At 43.7% G+C, this 17209-nt stretch overlaps 1 protein-coding gene across 1 annotated transcript in view; it reads left to right on the top strand.

Annotated features, from left to right (window-relative positions):
• Positions 1-17209, top strand: part of adgrb3 (adhesion G protein-coupled receptor B3) — a 396998-nt gene that overhangs the window by 152752 nt on the left and 227037 nt on the right. Inside the window, 2 exon segments of the mRNA XM_031813016.1 lie at positions 9623-9733; positions 13829-13990. Coding sequence (XP_031668876.1) covers positions 9623-9733; positions 13829-13990 — 273 coding nt within the window.

Genomic DNA, 17209 nt, shown 5'->3' with positions numbered 1-17209 from the left:
GGGTTGAGTGGAGCTGAAGGATGGGACTGGATGGTGTTCAGAGTTAGATGGGAGGGGTTGAGTAGAGCTGAAGGATGGGACTGGATGGTGTTCAGAGATAGATGGGAAGGGTTGAGGGGAGCTGAAGGATGGGACTGGATGGTGTTCAGAGATAGATGGGAGGGGTTGAGGGGAGCTGAAGGATGGGACTGGATGGTGTTCAGAGATAGATGGGAGGGGTTGAGGGGAGCTGAAGGATGGGACTGGATGGTGTTCAGAGATAGATGGGAAGGGTTGAGGGGAGCTGAAGGATGGGACTGGATGGTGTTCAGAGATAGATGGTAGGGGTTGAGTGGAGCTGAAGGATGGGACTGGATGGTGTTCAGAGATAGATGGGAGGGGTTGAGGGGAGCTGAAGGATGGGACTGGATGGTGTTCAGAGATAGATGGGAAGGGTTGAGGGGAGCTGAAGGATGGGACTGGATGGTGTTCAGAGATAGATGGTAGGGGTTGAGTGGAGCTGAAGGATGGGACTGGATGGTGTTCAGAGATAGATGGGAGGGGTTGAGGGGAGCTGAAGGATGGGACTGGATGGTGTTCAGAGATAGATGGGAAGGGTTGAGGGGAGCTGAAGGATGGGACTGGATGGTGTTCAGAGATAGATGGGAAGGGTTGAGGGGAGCTGAAGGATGGGACTGGATGGTGTTCAGAGATAGATGGGAGGGGTTGAGGGGAGCTGAAGGATGGGACTGGATGGTGTTCAGAGATAGATGGGAAGGGTTGAGGGGAGCTGAAGGATGGGACTGGATGGTGTTCAGAGATAGATGGGAAGGGTTGAGGGGAGCTGAAGGATGGGACTGGATGGTGTTCAGAGATAGATGGTAGGGGTTGAGTGGAGCTGAAGGATGGGACTGGATGGTGTTCAGAGATAGATGGGAGGGGTTGAGTGGAGCTGAAGGATGGGACTGGATGGTGTTCAGAGATAGATGGGAGGAGTTGAGGGGAGCTGAAGGATGGGACTGGATGGTGTTCAGAGATAGATGGGAGGGGTTGAGGGAGCTGAAGGATGGGACTGGATGGTGTTCAGAGATAGATGGGAGAGGTTGAGGGGAGCTGAAGGATGGGACTGGATGGTGTTCAGAGATAGATGGGAGGGGTTGAGGGGAGCTTAAGGATGGGACTGGATGGTGTTCAGAGATAGATGGGAGGGGTTGAGGGGAGCTGAAGGATGGGACTGGATGGTGTTCAGAGATAGATGGGAGGGGTTGAGGGGAGCTGAAGGATGGGACTGGATGGTGTTCAGAGATAGATGGGAGGGGTTGAGGGGAGCTGAAGGATGGGACTGGATGGTGTTCAGAGATAGATGGGAGGGGTTGAGGGGAGCTGAAGGATGGGACTGGATGGTGTTCAGAGATAGATGGGAGGGGTTGAGGGGAGCTGAAGGATGGGACTGGATGGTGTTCAGAGATAGATGGGAAGGGTTGAGGGGAGCTGAAGGATGGGACTGGATGGTGTTCAGAGATAGATGGGAGGGGTTGAGGGGAGCTGAAGGATGGGACTGGATGGTGTTCAGAGATAGATGGGAGGGGTTGAGTGGAGCTGAAGGATGGGACTGGATGGTGTTCAGAGTTAGATGGGAGGGGTTGAGTAGAGCTGAAGGATGGGACTGGATGGTGTTCAGAGATAGATGGGAAGGGTTGAGGGGAGCTGAAGGATGGGACTGGATGGTGTTCAGAGATAGATGGGAGGGGTTGAGGGGAGCTGAAGGATGGGACTGGATGGTGTTCAGAGATAGATGGGAGGGGTTGAGGGGAGCTGAAGGATGGGACTGGATGGTGTTCAGAGATAGATGGGAAGGGTTGAGGGGAGCTGAAGGATGGGACTGGATGGTGTTCAGAGATAGATGGTAGGGGTTGAGTGGAGCTGAAGGATGGGACTGGATGGTGTTCAGAGATAGATGGGAGGGGTTGAGGGGAGCTGAAGGATGGGACTGGATGGTGTTCAGAGATAGATGGGAAGGGTTGAGGGGAGCTGAAGGATGGGACTGGATGGTGTTCAGAGATAGATGGTAGGGGTTGAGTGGAGCTGAAGGATGGGACTGGATGGTGTTCAGAGAAAGATGGGAGGGGTTGAGGGGAGCTGAAGGATGGGACTGGATGGTGTTCAGAGATAGATGGGAAGGGTTGAGGGGAGCTGAAGGATGGGACTGGATGGTGTTCAGAGATAGATGGGAAGGGTTGAGGGGAGCTGAAGGATGGGACTGGATGGTGTTCAGAGATAGATGGGAGGGGTTGAGGGGAGCTGAAGGATGGGACTGGATGGTGTTCAGAGATAGATGGGAAGGGTTGAGGGGAGCTGAAGGATGGGACTGGATGGTGTTCAGAGATAGATGGGAAGGGTTGAGGGGAGCTGAAGGATGGGACTGGATGGTGTTCAGAGATAGATGGTAGGGGTTGAGTGGAGCTGAAGGATGGGACTGGATGGTGTTCAGAGATAGATGGGAGGGGTTGAGTGGAGCTGAAGGATGGGACTGGATGGTGTTCAGAGATAGATGGGAGGAGTTGAGGGGAGCTGAAGGATGGGACTGGATGGTGTTCAGAGATAGATGGGAGGGGTTGAGGGAGCTGAAGGATGGGACTGGATGGTGTTCAGAGATAGATGGGAGAGGTTGAGGGGAGCTGAAGGATGGGACTGGATGGTGTTCAGAGATAGATGGGAGGGGTTGAGGGGAGCTTAAGGATGGGACTGGATGGTGTTCAGAGATAGATGGGAGGGGTTGAGGGGAGCTGAAGGATGGGACTGGATGGTGTTCAGAGATAGATGGGAGGGGTTGAGGGGAGCTGAAGGATGGGACTGGATGGTGTTCAGAGATAGATGGGAGGGGTTGAGGGGAGCTGAAGGATGGGACTGGATGGTGTTCAGAGATAGATGGGAGGGGTTGAGGGGAGCTGAAGGATGGGACTGGATGGTGTTCAGAGATAGATGGGAGGGGTTGAGGGGAGCTGAAGGATGGGACTGGATGGTGTTCAGAGATAGATGGGAAGGGTTGAGGGGAGCTGAAGGATGGGACTGGATGGTGTTCAGAGATAGATGGTAGGGGTTGAGTGGAGCTGAAGGATGGGACTGGATGGTGTTCAGAGATAGATGGGAGGGGTTGAGGGGAGCTGAAGGATGGGACTGGATGGTGTTCAGAGATAGATGGGAAGGGTTGAGGGGAGCTGAAGGATGGGACTGGATGGTGTTCAGAGATAGATGGTAGGGGTTGAGTGGAGCTGAAGGATGGGACTGGATGGTGTTCAGAGATAGATGGGAGGGGTTGAGGGGAGCTGAAGGATGGGACTGGATGGTGTTCAGAGATAGATGGGAAGGGTTGAGGGGAGCTGAAGGATGGGACTGGATGGTGTTCAGAGATAGATGGGAGGGGTTGAGGGGAGCTGAAGGATGGGACTGGATGGTGTTCAGAGATAGATGGGAAGGGTTGAGGGGAGCTGAAGGATGGGACTGGATGGTGTTCAGAGATAGATGGTAGGGGTTGAGTGGAGCTGAAGGATGGGACTGGATGGTGTTCAGAGATAGATGGGAGGGGTTGAGTGGAGCTGAAGGATGGGACTGGATGGTGTTCAGAGATAGATGGGAGGAGTTGAGGGGAGCTGAAGGATGGGACTGGATGGTGTTCAGAGATAGATGGGAGGGGTTGAGGGAGCTGAAGGATGGGACTGGATGGTGTTCAGAGATAGATGGGAGAGGTTGAGGGGAGCTGAAGGATGGGACTGGATGGTGTTCAGAGATAGATGGGAGGGGTTGAGGGGAGCTTAAGGATGGGACTGGATGGTGTTCAGAGATAGATGGGAGGGGTTGAGGGGAGCTGAAGGATGGGACTGGATGGTGTTCAGAGATAGATGGGAGGGGTTGAGGGGAGCTGAAGGATGGGACTGGATGGTGTTCAGAGATAGATGGGAGGGGTTGAGGGGAGCTGAAGGATGGGACTGGATGGTGTTCAGAGATAGATGGGAGGGGTTGAGGGGAGCTGAAGGATGGGACTAAAAACAAACAAAAGATAACTAGTGTAACATATACTGTCAGTAAAATGTATATAGTATGTATAAGCAGGAAGTAGAAGTCTAAGTGTTGTTGTCTATTAGTTTACTCCAATTAGGGGAGGGGTGGTAGGGTTAGGGGAGGGGTGGTAGGGTTAGGGGAGGGGTGGTAGGGTTAGGGGAGGGGTGGTAGGGTTAGGGGAGGGGTGGTAGGGTTAGGGGAAGGGTGGTAGGGTTAGGGGAAAATAATAAAGCAAAATATATTTAAATATATATATATATATTTATGATATGTATATTTACCCCCCCCCCCCCCCCCCCCAAATATATGGGGATTGGAAATGATGCAGACAATTGATGTAAGCCACAACCTATCTGCAATATTAAAGGTGAGGGGTTGTCCTTGAATGCCACCCAATCATCTCCCTGTATACAGTACAGATGTATCTTCATAGCACAGTCACACCTACATTATAAGATACTGTCCTGACTGAGACCCACCATAAACATATCCCCTGGTCAGCACTTCTTCCGTCTCTCCTCCCACCCCTTCTATTAATGGACGCAGACAGTAACAACTGTAATGTTGTGCTGTACCATCTTCAGGACTGTAAACCATGGCTGTGTCCCAAATGGGACCCTTTTCTCCATTTAGTGTACCAAAGGGTTCTGGTCAAAAGAAATGCACTATATAGGGAATAGGTTGCCATTTGGGAAACACACCATGCTTTGCCAGTCTGTTCATGTCATTGAGGTTAACCTTCAGTTGCTACTAGGGATTTGCATGTGAAATCAGGTAACAGATTACTTATTGTACAGCAGACCTGGGTTTAAATACTATTTGAAATCTTTCGAAAATACTTTCAGCATTTGCCTTTGCCTTTGGGGGCTAGGTGGGTGAGGTTTGCAGTTTTGGGACTATTCCGTTGGTCCATTAAGCCAGGCCAACTCAGTCAAGCAGAGATGAAGTGTCTGAAATGTTTTCAAATAGTACTTGAACCCAGGTCTGCTGTGCAATATTGAAGACAGATTTAAGTGGAATATTTGAGCAAACAGCATTCCCAGCCATCACCATCTCTGTGTGAGGGTTTGTCTTTTCTTCATGACAGTACTTCTCTTTTGCTGGCACTTGGCTCATGAATGTATTGTATTCTGTGGTGGATGTTAAGATGTCATCATGCTATTCGGTCATTATTGACTTTGGGAATAGAAATCTTTGTAGGCGTATAATGATTTCTCTACCATTGTACAGTATATGCCAGGCTATAAATAACAAACCTGCTTCTTTTCAAAGTACTTTGACCCCTAGCTAATAGCGACAGTGTTGAAAATGGTGTAAATACATACAACCTTAAAAGGCAGCACGTTGCTGTACAACACGGTTTGAAGTGAGTCGATGTAGGTGAGCTACCTGAAGAATGCTAACAGAAAGATCCATCCACTCCCATCCGTTTCCATGCAACAATGATAATGTTAAATACACTACTAAGCCATATTTTGGGTCACTGACCCCATACTGCAGATCCACAGATTATTTGGTAGTTATCCATAAACAAGGTTAAATTGTCATTTGTCTGATCCAGCCCTTTAAACACAGGCATCAATGTAATGTTTTTTTGAATAGCCTTTTGAATAGCTTGGACCTTGACTGCTGTGCAGCGCCTGCTCATCCATTTTACCTCATTGTGCTTATGTTGCACCACATTTCCATGGTACCCTGTTTTTGCTTTGGGCTCCGCTCTGCTCTGCTCCATTCGCTCTCCCCTACCTACCTGGACTGTAATGATGCACTGCTAGCCTTTCACTATATATAATACCGTATAAATCTACAAGCAACACATCATCATCTGTAAGCTGTGGGTGCAAAAGATGGCTCAGTCCATTGCTTTTTCGGAATAGGGTTATTGTCTGAGTAAGGCGCAGAGAGAGAGAGGGAGAGAGAGAGAGAGAGGGAGAGAGAGAGGGGGAGAGAGAGACAGGAAGAGAGAGACAGGAAGAGAGAGAGAGAGAGAGAGAGAGAGAGAGAGAGAGAGAGAGAGAGAGAGAGAGAGAGAGAGAGAGAGAGAGAGAGAGAGAGAGAGAGAGAGAGAGAGAGAGAGAGAGAGGTCGATCTATTCCCATCAAGTATCTGGGACAATGTCCCGACAGCTAGGTGTCTGGCCTGGTCTGGTCAGACTTTAATCTAGATAGTGACTATCACCATTCATCACCAGAGGTAACTCAGTACATTGTGTGTGGGGACCATCTCCTTCTCCTGAGATGTGGTTCAGTCCATCGTACCAAGACTCTTTGACAACCATTGATGTGATGTGGTTTTGACGAGGCATTGGAGCTCACACACACACACACACACACACACACACACACAGTCTTGTTTCTTCTACTCGTCATCATATTAACAGAATGTCCCATCACAAAAAGCCATCACAAGAAAGAAATGTGAGACAGTAAAAATACATCATCATGTTTGTTCCTGATTGACATGATTTTTGCTTTATCTTGGCCAGGTCGCAATTGTAAATGAGAACTTGTTCTCAACTTGCCTACCTGGTTAAATAAAGGTAAAATAAATAAAAAAATAAATGATACACAATTATTAAAAACAGAGAGATCAAGAACTCGAAATGCAAGAACGCTAAAAGTAGTTCTTTACGAAGTCAAGAGTTTATTGTGAGGATTTTTCCCCAAGTGTTAGGTGATTTTGGGGTTAATTACAAGTGAATTGAATTGAATGATATAATCGAGTCACCGGTCTAAAAATGAGGTTATGCTGTAGTGCTACTGAAATAACTTTGATTTGATTGTATTAACAGCGTCCCATAGTATAACCTGTTGAGGTAGAATGTGTTCTGCTAAAGGCTAGAACATTACCTCAAGGTGCCTTAATATTCTAGCTGTCTTTAAAGATGATGGATGTTGTCCAGAATACCCTTAGCAACCCACGATGAGTCCTACTTCATAATGTGTTTATTGAAATGGAATCAAACAGGTTGGAACAGGAGGATGCAGTCAAGCTGCCAGGGAAAACATACACCCACATAAAGCTGTTTCACCCACTTGATTCAAGTCAAGGGCAACATTCCCCATCAATGTTCCTTCCTGGGTCTTTAGAAATGTGTCAGAGACCATTTAAGACAGCATTGAGAGATCAGGAACATCTACATTATGTATGTGACATGTCCTAGTGTATAGCGGTGATCATGAATCATCGTGATGACAATCACGTCCCGGTTATTAACTCTCCAGGTTACCTTCTGCCAATGACTGGTTTCAGTACAACGTCTACTAATGGCCACCTCATCAGAACAGTAATATGAACCAGATTTGGAAACCTATGCTCTTTCACAATACCTTGCCTACCTGAACCTTACTCTGCTGGTTCTGGTATTTCCCCCTCACATTGTCCTTTCCAGCACGGTTCCATCAGCTATGGTGATGGCAAGATGAGTAACCAGGATGAGTACCAGGCCAGCACAGTACAGCACAGCTTGGCTCGGCTTAGTAGTCTGAAAGGAGTTCTTTGTATGGGTTTTCCAATACTCAGTGGTTCTTGGTGTTGGATTAATGCTGGTTCTGTTGTGATTCCCGATTAGTATCAAAAGCATGGCTGTGTTGTACTGGTACTTAGTTCTAGTCAGTGTGCCTCTCTCCTCTTTGACACTGCCCACCCATACCCATCACACATACAGTACATTACCTACTGGGAGAAATACAGCATCAGATCTGAGACTGCAGACAATATGCCCCCAAACATCCTCACTACTCCAGACAATATGCCCCCAAACATCCTCACTACTCCAGACAATATGCCCCCAAACATCCTCGCTACTCCAGACAATATGCCCCCAAACATCCTCACTACTCCAGACAATATGCCCCCAAACATCCTCGCTACTCCAGACAATATAACCCCAAACATCCTCACTACTCCAGACAATATGCCCCCAAACATCCTCACTACTCCAGACAATATGACCCCAAACATCCTCACTACTCCAGACAATATGCCCCCAAACATCCTCACTACTCCAGACAATATGACGCCAAACATCCTCACTACTCCAGACAATATGCCCCCAAACATCGTCACTACTCCAGACAATATGCCCCCAAACATCCTCACTACTCCAGACAATATGCCCCCAAACATCCTCACTACTCCAGACAATATGACGCCAAACATCCTCACTACTCCAGACAATATGACGCCAAACATCCTCACTACTCCAGACAATATGCCCCCAAACATCCTCACTACTCCAGACAATATGCCCCCAAACATCCTCGCTACTCCAGACAATATGCCCCCAAACATCGTCACTACTCCAGACAATATGCACCCAAACATCCTCACTACTCCAGACAATATGACGCCAAACATCCTCACTACTCCAGACAATATGCCCCCAAACATCCTCGCTACTCCAGACAATATGCCCCCAAACATCCTCGCTACTCCAGACAATATGCCCCCAAACATCCTCACTACTCCAGACAATATGACGCCAAACATCCTCACTACTCCAGACAATATGCCCCCAAACATCCTCGCTACTCCAGACAATATGCCCCCAAACATCCTCACAGACGATGATGTATGTATGGTTTACTCCACAGTACTAACACACACCTGCCATGTGAGGTGTCTGTCGTGTAACACATATCACCTGCAGTGCATACTACTCCAAACGGATTGAAGAAAACACACACTCTATCTTTGCGTCGGCATGCTAGTCAAGTTTTTGAATAAAAAAATGACATTTGTTGCGAAATTTGTTACACCCCTTCACCGGGACTAAAAATCTATGCGGCCAAACATGTTGCATCACCCATGTATTAATGGACAACAACAAAGGGAGTAACACTTATAATCAGACAGCTCAGAATACATGTGTCAGTTCATAGAACTTATGATGTTAAATTATTATAAAGTGATTTCCTAGACTCATAGTCTGTGTCCAAAATGGCACCCTTATACCTACATAGTGCACCAGTATTGACCAGGGCCCATAGGGAACTATGTAGGGAATATGGTGCCATTTGGGATGGACAATTATTCTACTGAGCTCAACTAATTACAAAAACAAAATGTCTGGAATCTGTTAAAGAAACTGTGGATCAATAGTATCATGTTATGTTCATGACCCTGACCCCCTCCTCTGTGGCTTCCAGATAGCTTACACATTTTTACTTTCATTTTGTTTTAGTTTTTTCTTGGGGGGTGGTTTGGGGGTGGTAGGGGTTGGGAGGGAGGGGGTGGGGCTTGAGGGACTATGCGAAGTAATAGTGTCTTATTAAATTTGCATGTTTGCTATGTGTCTTAAGCTGTGCTTTTAAAGTCAATTAATACTCCTCCCAACTCACCCACGTTCGTTATAAATACGATGCATTGTTTCTTCTTATGCTTTAAAGTTAAAATGACAAGTTAAATATATATCTCCATATTTACTCTTGTATGATCTTTGTTTCTAGCCATGTACAGTACTGCAGTTTTTCTACTACGCATCTATCGTTGAAAAACAGTTTGTAATACCTTTTATTTTATGTCTCTGGAAGATTCCTACTGTTAAAGCCTAGCTTTCATTGAACCTCTATTTTGTCTCTAGAATATGGAATGATCGGCGAACATACTGTAAAAAGTCAGCGGCCCAGATCAGTCTTTGACACAAAGGCCCTGCAGGAGCAAGCTGAATCTGCTAAATTTATGGCACAAACTGGTAATACAATAGTTATGTTTCCTTCACCTTTTATTTTGTTAACTATAAACGTAATGTCATCTAGGTCACTTGCATGCTCTTTCTTCTGCTGCACCTTTTAGGTGACAATGTTTCTGTATCTTATTAACCTCCTACTACCTCCTCCTTCTTCTGTTGCTATTCACATTAAAACCCACTAGTCAAATGTTCCTTTTCCCTTTGAGTATTTACTTAGAATAACAACTAGAATTGGGCTCCCTGGGTCTCTGTTCATTTGTTGTTACACAGCGAGTTGGCAAGTGCATTACTCGTTTCTCAAATATTAAAGTCTAGGTAAAATTGTCCCCTGTCACAGTTAATAATATCCTTAAAAATGTGCCTAATAACATTTGAAAAATGTCCTTCATCGACAACTCCTACTGCCTTCGGCAAGAGTGAAACGCATACTGAATAAAAAAATGGGTTTCATAAATAATGATTAATGTAAGATAAACAAAAATCTTAACATAAACCAGTCGAATATACTAAAATATAGTGATGATTGTATCCATTCTAAAATTGCAGGAGGATAGAAATGAATTGAAAAGCAACTTTATTGCTGCTCCAGATCCACATAAAGGGTTTCTAGGCTCAATCCAAATGGACTGAAATAAAGAATATTCTGGTTTTTCTTTTTCCCTTTTCTTCTTTCTAATTCCGTTTAAATAAATACATGTTTCTGGGTTCCGCTAATTGTTTGTTTGGCTTTTAATTAATTACTTTTTTAACCCAATTTCATCTCATTTGTTGTTACTTTTAAATCTGTGACATTGATCAACACACCTGCCTTACTTTCATTTTAATTTGCAAATCCATTTAGTTGTTTACTAAATCCTAACAGCATGTCTCCATTCCAACACGCTGTGGGAGTGTGTTATTTATCTCTTATGGACCCCATCACTTTGCTCTTCAGTTCTTCCATTCTTAGATTGCCTAATTGACTCTCCCTGTACTTCTTCATCTTACCAATTGATCCACCTTTCAAAGTATATTATAATTCTGATCAGACCAATTATATATAATAGGGTTTACAGTATATCCCTATTGGGTTGAATCAATCTATATCAGTCCTATTATACTGCAGCTTAGTGATGCAATACAGAGGAAATCTTCATAAGATTTCAATTACATATAAATGTATTCCGAGCTGAAATTTCCAAATCTCTTATGCAAATAAAGCCTCGTTGAAATTGAACATCACACGTACATCTTAAACTGTAATCAAAATATTTGAACGTTGTCTTCTTGCTTTCTAACACACAACTAAGCTATCTTGGATTATTCTATTCACCCTACCTACTTAGCTCAATGCCAAGGGTGTTAGCGTAACCAAGGTTAGCATTTATTCCATTTATTCAGCATTTCATGGCTTTTTGGATTTGTGACATGATCATATTTTTTGTATTGAAAGGCCTCACTCCGGACATACTGATGCATTGTGGACATTCACTGTCCATAAGGCAATGCTTTTGTCATTGGGAATTACCACCCAACGGCACACACATAAGCAAATTCACTCCACATGTGTTTATATACAATCAGTGTATGAAGTTGTACCTCTGAGAATTAAACTGGTATACTTGGTATACACTCCTAGAAAGAAGGGTTCCAAAAGGGTTCTTTGGCTGTCCCCATAGGATACCCCTTCTTGATTCCAGGTAGAACCCTTTTTGGTTCCAGGTAGAGCCCTTTTGAGTTCCATGTAGAACCCTCTGTCGAAAATGGAACCAAAAATGTTCTTCAAAGGGTTCTCATATGGGGACAGCTGAAGAATCCTTTTAGGTTCTAGAAACAACCTTTTTATTTAACTGTATGGTTCTAGAGACAGTTGACTAGTGTACATTTAAATATTCAGTAGCAACAGTTAAAACACGTCATAATAAGAGTGTGACACACCAGCAGACCTTTTGTCACATTCTGCTGTTTGGAAAAATAGTATTTTATGAACCCCATGCAAACTGGCACTGTGAATGTTATTTCCATGCAACAAGCTCCATTCAACAAGCTGTGATCTTCTGAATAAAATGAAAAGGGGAGTTTTTCTTCCTTCTCGTTTCCCTCGTACTCTTAAGAAAAATATAAACGGGCAATTAAAAAAAAAATGTTTTCACAAATTGTGATCAAACACTAATTAATATGCATTGGAGTTAGATCCTCTCTGGTTGTCAAGGAAACTGCACTGTAGACTGTAGTGCTGTAACACTGCTGTGGGATCCATACTCTAGACTTCTCATTTATTAACTCTCCATTCAAGTTGAACTTTTATTTCACTAGTAGATGTCCTTCTTGCATGCAACCATGTTCTTTTACATTTTCTAGAGCTTTTTGAAACATTTCATTTGGTTTTATTGATGCATGTGTCAGTATGAAAGATGAAGATGAAATGTAAGATGTAACACCTTTTAGTCAGGTAAATGGCCGAATCCCTTAATGTGATCAGAAGTAACACTGGGGCCTGTGATGTGGAGCTTTGCTGTGATCTTTGAATAAATGTCCTTCAGACTAAATCTGACAAATGCTTAGTGTCAATTATGATCCATCTGTACAGTTCCTCCAAACCATTTGGGACTTTTACTATGATCCATCTGTACAGTTCCTCCAAACCATTTGGGACTTTTACTATGATCCATCTGTACAGTTCCTCCAAACCATTTGGGACTTTTACTATGATCCATCTGTACAGTTCCTCCAAACCATTTGGGACTGTATTATTCTCGATCTGTACAGTTCCTCCAAACCATTTGGGACTTTACTATGATCTATCTGTATACTTCCTCCAAACCATTTGGGACTTTATTATTCTCGATCTGTACAGTTCCTCCAAACCATTTGTACTTTACTATGATCCATCTGTACACTTCCTCCAAACCATTTGGGACTTTTACTATGATCCATCTGTACAATTCCTTCAAACCATTTGGGACTTTTACTATGATCCACCTGTACAGTTCCTCCAAACCATTTGGGACTTTTACTATGATCCATCTGTACAGTTCCTCCAAACCATTTGGGACTTTTACTATGATCCATATGTACACTTCCTCCAAACCATTTGGGACTTTTACTATGATCCATCTGTACAATTCCTTCAAACCATTTGGGACTTTTACTATGATCCACCTGTACAGTTCCTCCAAACCATTTGGGACTTTTACTATGATCCATCTGTACAGTTCCTCCAAACCATTTGGGACTTTTACTATGATCCATCTGTACAGTTCCTCCAAACCATTTGGGACTTTTACTATGATCCATCTGTACAGTTCCTCCAAACCATTTGGGACTTTTACTATGATCCATCTGTACAGTTCCTCCAAACCATTTGGGACTGTATTATACTCGATCTGTACAGTTCCTCCAAACCATTTGGGACTTTTACTATGATCCTTCTGTACAGTTCCTCCAAACCATTTGGGACTTTTACTATGATCCATCTGTACAGTTCCTCCAAACCATTTGGGACTTTTACTATGATCCATCTGTACAGTTCCTCCAAACCATTTGGGACTTTTACTATGATCCATCTGTACAGTTCCTCCAAACCATTTGGGACTTTTACTATGATCCATCAGTACAGTTCCTCCAAACAATTTGTACTTTACTATGATCCATCTGTACACTTCCTCCAAACCATTTGTACTTTACTATGACACAATAAGATGTTGTTCTTCTACATGGGAGCCAGACAAGGTTTTTGAACAAACAGCTTTTTGACCAATTACTAGTCATAAAGGTTCTTGTTCCCTTCAATCACAATACAACAACACTTACAAAATGATGAATGGGAAATCAAAGGAACTGGATCAAGAGAAATGGGGCCAATGACCAACAGAGTCGTGGTCTTCTCTCTTATTAATCATTTATCAAAGATCACATAAAGGTAAAACATGTCTATTTAGTTCAATATTAAAGTTAACTAGGTTAATATCCCTCCCCATTAACGTAGCTTCGGGTTTAGAATAACTCCTCCCCCATTGCTCTACATTGAAGCCCCACCCCCTGTAGCCCCACCCCCTGGGTTGATCATGTGACCGTGTTGCTGCATTTAACTGGTGTCACCCTTCTCCCTCTACACAGGTGAATCTGGTGCAGAGGAGTGGTCCCAGTGGAGCTCATGCTCAGTTTCATGCGGCCAAGGGTCGCAGGTGCGAACAAGAACATGTGGTTCACCATACGGAACACACTGCAGCGGCCCTTTAAGAGAGTCAAGGGTTTGCAATAACACTGTCCCCTGTCCAGGTAGTAATAGCTGCAGCATTATTACTTTCCTTGTTATAACGTCTTTCTCCTTCACCCTTCATTTTTCTATGTGTGCATTGTTGTGCTTGCTTTGAATTGACCATCAAACCAATGTTTTTGTTACTGTTTAGTTTGACCTTTTAACTAGTCTATTTGGTTATATTCGTATTACTTAATATTCTTATTTAATGTATTATTATTATTATTGTTAGCCATCTATTATCTGGTGATGCTTTCTTCTCTTTGTGCATGCCACAGTGTTTTTCAGAAGTGCTGTCTATGTTATCCATCTCTTCCCATATAATGATAAGTCATTTCACCACAGCTCCTGAAATGATTGACAGTGATGTAGTTCTGTAGTTTTGCATGTTATGAAGATTAGGGAATTGTAGATTCTGGTTTGTGTCTCCAGGGTTCAGTGTGTATTCTTGAAGGTCAAGGTTAGTGGTATATTTGTATATATATATTGCAGTATCTTTACATATGTCTCTCGATGTAGGCTGTTACTGTAGTTGAGTTGATGAAATGTTGCCTAGATTTCTGCATACTTAGTCTGGTACCTAATATTTTCGGGTTGTTGGTCCAGTCGATGTATTTTGCTCCTCTGGGGTCTTTAGAATGTCATAACGTCTTACACTGTTGACAGGGGTTGCGTTTTTTGGCAGAAGGTCGAGGTATTTTCTTATAAACACAACATTCCCCTACACAAGACAGTCATTGGTTATTCTTGGTGAATTATGATTGAATGTGGCTCTAGAAGATGTATTACCTTCTGAATTGTGGAGACGAGACCCATCTTATGTGTGTGTCTACTGTATGTAGATATCCATGTGTTCAACAGCAGCTGTCATACTAATGTTAGTGTCTTTTCCATCTGTTGATTTGCAGGGAATTTTAGGAGCCATTCTTCTATGTGGCGGAAAGTGTCTCTGAAATTACATTTAGGCACAAAGTCCTATAAAAGGTTTCACCCCCATCAGCTAATCAGAAATTCATGCGAGCAGCTCTCTGACATTTAGTCAGACGTAGTCCACATTAAGATGTGTCATGACTAAGTGTAGGGTTGGCAGTTTTCTCAAGGGTCAGACAAGAGGGCAAGACATTATTCCATACCGTTTTCATTTACCATTTCGTACCTGACCAGCTTTGGTAGCTAGCTGAACTGACCAACAAGCTCTGGTAGATATCTGAACTGACCCAACAAGCTCTGGTAGCTAGCTGAACTGACCCAACAAGCTCTGGTAGCTAGCTGAACTGACCCAACAAGCTCTGGTAGCTAGCTGAACTGACCCAACAAGCTCTGGTAGCTAGCTGAACTGACCCAACAAGCTCTGGTAGCTAGCTGAACTGACCCAACAAGCTCTGGTAGCTAGCTGAACTGACCAACAAGCTCTGGTAGCTAGCTGAACTGACCCAACAAGCTCTGGTAGCTAGCTGAACTGACCCAACAAGCTCTGGTAGCTAGCTGAACTGACCCAACAAGCTCTGGTAGCTAGCTGAACTGACCCAACAAGCTCTGGTAGCTAGCTGAACTGACCCAACAAGCTCTGGTAGCTAGCTGAACTGACCCAACAAGCTCTGGTAGCTAGCTGAACTGACCCAACAAGCTCTGGTAGCTAGCTGAACTGACCCAACATGCTCTGGTAGCTTGCTGAACTTCCATTCAGAAACAATAATTGAAGCAGTCAGCCTACAGAGCCATATACCCCAGGTGTCCCCCTGGATTGAAATGAAGAATAAGAGAACCAGAAAGGATAACTAATCCATTATTTCCCCCTTGGTGAGACTTTGGCAGCAGGCTAATGGGCTAAACTGTCTTTTTCTCTGGAAGTAATGTGCCGTTGTTTCAGGCCAGTAATGTTGTCAAATCGACAGCCGAAATATTGAAATCTGTGTTTGTCTGAGTCAAATAGTTTTCAAGGACAGAAATACATGCAGGGAACATTTTCCTTGAAGGGCACGACACAAGGACCTTATAACACATTCATAACCTATACATACTGGCTGCATTCATAACTGCTTATGTCAACAACCACAAGACAAGGCAAATATCAACTTGTGTTTTTTTTTGCACAGAAGAAAATACAGAACAATAGAGTTTAAAAGGAAACATGACAAGAACATGCAGAGGAAGGAGCGGTGCAGGACAAGTCAAAACAACTTCCTCCTTTCAAATGATTCAAGAATGAAACCAAACAAAGAATGATTTGAAAGACTGTTAAACGTTTAGAATTTGACACAGAGGAAAACCAGATAAATAAACGGGTGGTTGGTGATGGAAGTTGATTTGAGCATTTAGAAAGTCAACTGCTTATTAATGCGTTATGTATGTCTTATGAACATGTTAGGAAGTCCTTATGTCGGTCTCTTTCAAGTAAAGTGTCACTGCTACACAGCAGGAAATAAAACGAATATTGGAAAGTCCTTGCACACAGAACACCCAGCTGGTGATGGTGATATAACTGAATAGAACAATCCTTCTACACCAGACTGACAACATTACAACATTACCTAGATCCTTCATTCCTATACATTTCAAAACAATAAAATGCCAACAAATCTGCTGTGGAGCAGTTTGTCTCATATCAATCCTCACTAGGAGTTCACTACTAGAGCTACTATTCAAATGCAACGTTACCATATTTAGAGATGGTATTTTAATACCAATTTGTTGCAAACGGCCCCAAATAAAGTCTTACATAATTCCACCTTTCTTTTCAGTTGTAAATAGTTTATTTCACTGCAGAGAAGGTTTGTTCACTGTTCCAACACTGATTTAAATTATATGTCCTTTAATAAGGAAGGAGGCACAGTGTGCATCCCAAATGGCAACCAATTTCCTATATAGTGCGTTACTTTTGACAAGGGCCCATAGTGCCCTGATCAAAAGGAGTGCGCTACGTAGGGAATAGGGTGCCATTTGGTCAAAAGTAGTGCACTATATAGGGAGCCATTTGGAACACAGGGCCAGACTTGTAGCTCAACCTGTACTCTGATTATATCTCTAACTGAACTAAAGAACTCCAGCCTTGCCTGATTATTATTTATTCAACTAGGCAATTCAGTTAATAAGAACAAATTCTTATTTACAGAAACAGTCTACCCCTGCTAAACCCGGACAACGCTAGGCCAACTGTGCTCCGCCCTATGGGACTCCCAATCCCAGCCGGTTGTGATACAGCCTGGAATCGAACCAGGGTCTGTAGTGATGCCTCTTGC

Source organism: Oncorhynchus kisutch, unplaced genomic scaffold (assembly GCF_002021735.2).
Source record: "Oncorhynchus kisutch isolate 150728-3 unplaced genomic scaffold, Okis_V2 Okis04b-Okis11a_hom, whole genome shotgun sequence".
NCBI classification, from domain to species: Eukaryota; Metazoa; Chordata; class Actinopteri; order Salmoniformes; family Salmonidae; genus Oncorhynchus; species Oncorhynchus kisutch.
Note: the sequence above shows the minus strand (reverse complement) of the source record. Positions and strands in the feature narration are given on the sequence as shown.